The following is an 8,051-nucleotide window of genomic DNA, read 5'->3' on the forward strand; positions in this document are numbered from 1 at the left end:
TTTTTTTGGAGCCATTGTCACTAGCCTATGAGCATTACAGCTGATTTCCAAGCGCCATCTGGTGTCTGCAAAACGTAAAAGCAGCGGAAAAGGTCCTGAAAGATACATAACGTATTATTATTTATTTATTTATTCAATCTTTCTGTTTTATCAACACAATGCAGCTGTACTTTTTACCTCATACTTACTTGACCTTACTCTAGTGCTCTATAATAACAACAGGAAACGCCAGGAAAAATATTGCCTAGGGCGCCAAATTGCCTAGCACCGGCCCTGTGTGTGTGTGTGTGTGTGTGTGTGTGTGTGTGTGTGTGTGTGTGTGTGTGTGTGTGTGTGTGTGTGTGTGTGTGTGTGTGTGTGTGTGTGTGTGTGTGCGTGCGCGTGCGTGCGTGCGTGTGTGTGTGTGTTTAGATACAAATGAATATGTATTTGTCTGCGCCCCCCCCCCCATCTGAGAATCTTTTATGCCAGGGACCGCCATACAAGGGTGTGTTGTTAAAATGTTTTAAAAATATTCCACACTCTTCACATTTTCTCCAAGATTTTTTTTGGTATGAAAAAATAGCCGATGTAATAATGTTTAAAGGGTGAAGGTCTCGCTTCTTTTGGGCTTATTTCTCTCGCAAAATCTGGCAACACTGGTGAAAAGTCATATGACCAACACGGAAGTGTCAGACAACAGTGTTTATGGGTCTTATTTGGCAACATTTCTAACCTGTCCTCCTATAGCTGTTTACTTTGAACAGTTGAAGTAATTAAACATGGTTCAGTGTTTCTTGGTTCACACCATCTGCCCGGTGAGCGCTCTGGGTGCTGCTGGGGAGAGCCGTGTGTTGTATTCACGTGTGTTTGGACCAGATGAGAGCGTCCTGACAACACAGCTCCATGGTCCAGAGGAGAGGAGACTCCTGGAGAAGGAGAAGCTACTAACGGTGGCCAGGTGAGTGCTCCTGCTGCTCAATGGTGTAAAGCAGTGATTCTCAACCATTTTAATTTCAAGGACCCCCAGTTTGACATGCATTAGGCTACGGACCCCCATTTAATGGCATTTATACCTCTGGGACCCCAATTCATATTGTAAAATCAATGTGTTAATGTTAATTTAAAGTAATACTAGGTAACGTTTTCAACAAAACTAAAGTTAAATTGTATATCTTTTGCGAGTGGCAAAAGTTTCACAACACCCACTCCGTGAATTTCACCCCCGGAAGCCTTTTATTTATATATTTTCTATTGAAAGTGGACTGGGGGGACTTTCCCGGGGAAATGACGTTCCTGGCCAACGTCATGACGTCGTGGCCGACGTCCCCAGGAACTACCGCAACGGTTTCCTGTTTGGCCAGGAACTACCGCGCTATAACAAAAAGGAACCTCACGCTGATGTTAAGATAATGTAGGATTGGAAGATCGAAAAAGAACAGAAAAAGAAAGCACAGCTCATGGTAACTAATGCTCCACTGGCTAAGAGAAACGATCCGTAGATAGTATAAAACAATTAAAAGATCGCTTTTTGAAACGCTTCCGGCTTCCGGTGAAAACGAATGGAATTCTGGGTAATCGAGGATTACGGAAATTGTATGCAGTGACGGTAGTGACCAGCAGAGGTTGCTAAAAATCGTTATTTGGGATTCTGCATTGTATAACTTTAACTCTGAGAGTGTACATCCATTTGCACACTCTCGAGCTACAGACCCATAAGGGTCCATTTGGTTCCTGTCCATCATTTAGCTGGGGACCCCCTGGAACCCCCTCAAGTACCCCTGGGGGTCCCCGGACCCCACTTTGAGAACCAATGGTGTAAAGTAACTAATTGCATTTACTGAAGTACTGTACTTAAGTACAATTTTGAGGTACTTTTTACTTTACTGGAGTGTTTCCAATTTTCAGTACTTTTCTTCTACTCTACTACATCTGGAGAAAGTACTCACATGTTTAAGTAAAAGTATCAATACTGCGATATAGAAACAATCTGTTACAAGTGAAAGTCCGGAATTCAAAATGTACTTGAGTAAAAGTACAAAAGTATTGGTATCAAAATGTACTTAAAGTACCAAAAGCAGAAAGTAGTCATTATGCAGAATGTCCCATTTTAAGTTTTCAAATATATTAAGATATTTTTAAAATAGCAGATAAGCACATTGTGAGCTTGTAGATTGGCTTTTTTCAAATTGCCGAAATGTGTATAGGGCTGAAGAGGTTAATGTAAGTTTCCAAATAATTGTAGTGGAGTAAAAAGTACAATATTTGCCTCTGAGATGTAGTGGAGTAGAAGTAAAAGTACTGAAGATTGGAAATACCCCAGTAAAGTAAAAATACCTCAACATTTTACTTAAGTACAGTACTTGAGTAAATGTACGTTACTTTACACCACTGCAGGTGAGTGCTTCATCTGCCAGTCCAGTCATTCTCAACCCCTTTTCATTTCCAGGAGCCCCAATTTGATAAGCATTAGGCCACGGACCCCCATTTGATACGATTTGTTTTCATCTGTGGGACCCCAGTCTACAAAGGGGTGTGAGTGATAGTTTAACCACTTCAACCCCAGCATACTGTGGGGAAAACTCACAAATCAATGCCTCGCAGCGACAAGGATTGTGAGCTTATACATCTGCTATTTTCAGCGAAGACAATTAATGTAGAGCAAAAACTGAAAATACACTAGTATAATAGAACCCTGAGGGTCAACCATGTAGGGTTTAAGACAAATTGGTTAAGGGGTGTGATATGTTATGCTTGCTAAAGAGTGTTTGTTTCTTAAGCAAACAGAAAATGCATTTTCAGGTGTTGGGATATCAATTTTGTACAATCAGGAGAGAGACTTCCTCCATTTGTATTGTATTGGATACAGGATAAACAAGTACATTTGGGAGTTATGAAACAAAAAAACGCTGATAAATGGGTTCTCTCTCTTGATTGGTTGAAATTGATGACCCACCTGAAAATGTGTTTTTTGTTTACGATCTGGAGAGATTAGTAGACAGACCCCTGTTAGTGAACAAATACTCTATACAACAATGACTACTATCAGAAGAGCTTTAACTTTTTTACAAAAAGCTTTTTGTTAAAAAGTTAGCGCTTGTCTTACAGCACCTTTTTAACTTTGAGAGTGTACAAATGGGGTCTTAGAGTTACAGAACTGTAAGGGTCCATTTATTTCCTACCCATCAGTCACTTAGCTTTCGACGCCCTGGAACTTCCTCAAGGACCCCTTGGGGTCCCTGGATGGACCCCCCCACATTTAGACCAGTGACTGGTCTCAACGTCTGTTGAGATTCCCTTAATACTAAAGTGTGACATTTCTAAATACCTACTGCATTGTAATCAAAGTTGAAAAACTTGAACACATTTCATTATCATTATTACATGGAGAATGTGCTATTTCCAATGGAGTTTTATCAAATAAGCTGGAAAGAATTAACCACTGAAACCCTCTAGAGTAGACTTAGTAAACTGGACCTGAGTTGGCTCTGTAATTGACTGCTTTTTCCGTCGACACCAAATCTCTTAGCCAAAGATAGCCTATCTACAATTCAAAAATAGACATTTTAGAACATAAACGAACGCAAACAAAGTTGATTCAGACTATATGGAGCATCACCAAACCCAGTACTGTTTCAGTTTTTTTAATACAAATTTTAACTTCCTGTTGATTTTACTATTTGAAAATCCGGATCCACGGATCCAGTCCGGGTTTTCTTCCTAATAAAAATGGCAAAATCAACAGGAATTTAACATTTTTATAAAAAAATAAACTGGGTTTGGTGATGCTCTATGTAGTCTGAATCAACTTTGTTTGCGTTTGTTTATGTGCTAAAAGAGTGACTTTGAGGGCTGCGTCGGCGTACAATGTACGTCAATGAGGATCATATTTTGAATGATCAATTTCTAATCACTGGAGTAATTATTTTAGATTTCTTGTCCACCGTTGGAGTTACATCATGGCAAGGTAACTACACAACCCAAACCTCTACCAAAGTGGTCTTGCCCTTTTTTAAAGTTGAAGTGAATTGTGAATCCAGACAGGTGCGGAGTGCTGTGGCGCTGTCCAGGGAGGCTGCGGGGAGAGTGGTGCTGGAGACGGTCCTCGGGGAGGAGGCGGTGGCCCTCCAGGAGGCGGACAGCGGGGTCCTCAGGCTCAGGGCCGGAGAGCCCTTCTCTGGGGAGAGGAGCGTGCTGTGGCTGGGCGTCCAGAGCCTGGGCTTCACTTTGGTCTGCGAGCCACACGAGAACCTGCTGCTGGCCGAGGCGACCCTGAAGAACACCACCAGACACTGTCTGGAGGACCTGAGGATGCTGGGGCCTGGGAGTGAGGTGAACTTGAGTCTCTGTTTTGTATTCAGGCATAAGGCTGGGCAGTTAACCGGAAAATATATCGAAACGGACATTTAGAGCCAATAAACCTTAGGCTTAATGTCGCTCGTGTAGGTTATTTCATCCAGGAGAGAGCGCCAATTTATCATCTTCAATATTATAGTGTTCCATTTGAAAAAAAACATCTGCTCATTTCTTTTTAGTGTCATCACTACCAATTTCACTTGTTTATCCCGTGTCCTGTATGAGTTCTCTCTCCTCATTGGCTATAATTGGTATCCTTATCCGAAAACACCGGTGAGAGTAAATTCACAATGAGAGAAAAAACATTTAATCACCAAATTCTTTCGGTGGTCTTATGTTAAACATTGCCCACCTTTTGTCGTGGAGTGTGTGGACCCCAACAAAATAAATTGGGTCTAAATTATGCTTAAATCAGGTAAGTACCCAATCCAGAAACAATTGTACACCCAGACACCACTCCCTTAAAGATATTAGGGACACATGGGTATTTATTGTTTCCGAAGTACTGCAGAAATCTACAGTGTTACAACCTCCGTAGCATTATGCTGTCCAAATGAATATAATGCACTTCCTGTATTGTATTTAATACATTGGAGCTCCCATGCAACTTGAGATTCATGACTTGGGAGATGCATAATTCATGGTCCTATTTCACTCCTCTGCGCTTACGTTTATCAACCGTGGAGCTCATTATACACTGAAATACCAAGGTAGAATAATTTGAGGACGATTGCTCATATACAAATATGAGGAAATGCCTCTGTTGACCACTTCTTTTCTGGAAATGTGTTGTGTCCCCAAATAGAATATAGTCTACATTGTTTTTAACTGAAGTAATTAAATACAGGGACAAAAAAGTGTGATTCCTGTATTAATGTATTCTTAATTAATTTTCTATCAGTCTAGTGATGTGAGATTGAGCAGTCTCTTTCAATCTCAGTCAACTAAATACGCCATAAAACGAATCCAATTCATTTCAACATTATTAATCGCCACGGGGGCGCAACTCAGTTTATGATCTGTGCTTCTGATAAAAAGGGAATACTGGTGGGATTTCTCAGATTTGAACAGTGGTAGATCACCAGTTTGAGCGCACCGGTGGTGATGCTAATGCAATTGCTCAAATGATAGCAACTCAATTTCACAGCATGGAAGGTGGCGCTTAAAACAAACAAAGCACCGGTGATGAGAAATGACTGCAGTCGAACAGATTTAATTACCGTTGTAGCTGTAGCTCATTAACAACTCAGTTATTTCCAGTTATGGTAGACTTGTATATCGGTCATTATTTCTTCGGCAATTATGTCCCAATCATTACAATCTTTAGGTAAAAATGTTCAAACATTTTCCAAAAATAGCCGATCTACAAGCTCACAATGCGGTGCAACGAGATGCATTGTGAGCTTGTAGATCAGATATTTCTGAACATTTTGAAGTGGTTGGTTATTTGTTTATTTTTCATCTATTTGATTGCTTATAAGTAAAGTCTTATAAGTAAGTATATTCCAAGTGTGACCTGCCCAATAGGCAGCATTATTACAACAATAGTCAAACAATACAAAACAATACATATATACCACACTAGACACAAGTGATGGTAACAAACAACTTCAAGTGCGGCATTAAATTGACAACATTTAAAGCAATCACATGTGTAAATAGTACTAGTCTCCCTATAGAGCACCGAAGTCTGACGTAATTTACACATCCTAGGTTTGTCTACCTGGTTCGCGGTTTTCCACCCCCATTCTGAATCCCCCATAGACGTATTTATATCGTGTTCCAAAAATAAACAAATGACCCCGGCGGTTTTACTCTTATGGATATGAAGCATCAACTGACGGTGAGAAAACGCTAATGTTACTTCCGCCGAATTAGTTACATTTTCGCCAGAAACAGACTGTATCAAATATAAGTGACTGACTATCATAAACTATACAGAACCTCCTCCCTGACAATATCGCCGAGACAGTTTTTTTATTTTTGGACCACAATTCTTATATGAGACGATTCTATGATGACCCAATGTTATTCTCCATAGCGAAATTACTTTACGACCCAGGGGATGAACGAGTGACGTCAGGACTTCTGTACTCTTATCCAGGCTAGATTTAAATTCCCCCAAAGTGATCAGGTTCAGATAGGTTCAGATCCTTCTGCAAATCATTCCAAGAAGAAGGGGCAGCATATTTAAAAGCTTTTTTTCTCCTCCTCAAATCCATGTGTTGCTACTCAGGTCCTGCTGAAGAGTGACCGTATTGATGTTCTGCTCAACCGGCTGCTTCCTCACGGACAGCTCCTCTTCCTCAACCACCGTTTTGCTCAGAGTTTGGAGAAGGAGGTTGCTGCCTACATGGCCAAATGAGACGCAACAGCCTTCTTCATACAATACTCTCTGTCTTGGTGTGAGGAAACAGCTCTTTGGGAGAAGCTCTGCCTTCTTCAAGCTGTTTGAAACTCTACTTCGCTGCCCTTTAGATGGATTTTTGCAGCAGAAGACTCAAGACTGTGCTCCTGTGACATGCTGAGACTGAATGTGAGGATATTCCACATGATGAGTCAGAGTATGTACACCTTCCTGCATGCTATTTAGATTTGAACTCACTGAAAAGCTAATGTTGCTCAGTGTTCAACCATCCAGCTGACGTTTGGACTGACATGGTGACTTGAGGAAACACAGTGACCGTATACAATCCGCTGACATTTCTCTGGCTGTAGGAAAAGGAACGATGAACTTATGATGACGGGTGTTTTGAGTCACCAACACAAATATCTCACTCGCAATGAAAATGAGTCACTATTGGTCGATTGGCCAGTGTTTGGTTTCTCATATGCAGTAACTCTGGGACTTCCTGGTTGGAGTATCCTGGCTGTCATGCTGGAATGGCCTTGGGAAAAAAGACAATGACATGAGAGAGAGGTGGAAATGCTTGTTTAACCACTTTAAACCTGGCATCTCTAATTTGGAAATTTAAAAAAACACAAAAATAGCCGATCTATTAGCTCACAACGTGTCCCTAGCAGCTAAAGCTCACTTCCCACTTGCATCAATCACTTGTCCATCATTTATCCAAGTCATACCATCTGAGAAATTGTTAGTGTGACTTTAATATGTCAAACCTGATACATTTTCTTGAGGAGAGTGAAGCGGGCTGCTGTCATGTCACTGTGTAAACTCAGGAGTGAGTTTATGCCAGCCTGTATCAAGCAATATCACCCTAAGTTTGAAGCATCACACTTGCGTAAAACTGTCCATCTGCAACTGCTCATAAGTATTGTCTTGACTTGAGAGGGCAAAACTGTGAAGATAACAAAACATGTTGATGTTAAAATAAGGTGGTTAAATTGATATCCATTATCCAATATTTAATTATTTCCTTTTTTGGAACATAAAGAAGAAAAGAAAGTATTCTGTCTATACCAAGGTGTGAATGCAATGACATCTATTATCCATTTGTTATGGCATTTAAATAACATACACTGAAATAAAGGATAAAGTGAGTAATTTTGATCAAATCTTGGAATTCATTCCAGTTCGGTTCACTGAATTGCATGGATAAAATGACAAAATGCAGAAATGAGACTGGGGGGAAAAGAAATATCAGGTTGTGAAGATGTGTGAGATGTGAAAGAAAACCCTGGGAGGCTTATTAAAACATCTCACCTCAAGTGAAACACAAAGAAAACAAACGAACAAACAAACAAACTGAAATAGG

The 8,051-nt window shown here is 40.5% G+C and overlaps 1 protein-coding gene across 1 annotated transcript; it reads left to right on the top strand.

The window, feature by feature from the left end:
• Nucleotides 1-692: 692 nt before the first annotated feature.
• On the top strand, nucleotides 693-7,840 carry ap5s1 (adaptor related protein complex 5 subunit sigma 1). Its single transcript, XM_080413893.1, has 3 exons — nucleotides 693-940; nucleotides 4,020-4,311; nucleotides 6,572-7,840. Exons 1-3 carry the CDS (start codon nucleotides 762-764, stop codon nucleotides 6,698-6,700), a joined length of 600 nt encoding a protein of 199 aa, XP_080270019.1. The 5' UTR covers nucleotides 693-761; the 3' UTR covers nucleotides 6,701-7,840.
• The last annotated feature ends 211 nt before the right edge of the window (nucleotides 7,841-8,051 follow it).

The sequence above is a fragment of the Gymnoscopelus braueri genome (assembly GCF_963280865.1).
Source record: "Gymnoscopelus braueri genome assembly, chromosome: 19".
NCBI lineage: Eukaryota > Metazoa > Chordata > Actinopteri > Myctophiformes > Myctophidae > Gymnoscopelus > Gymnoscopelus braueri.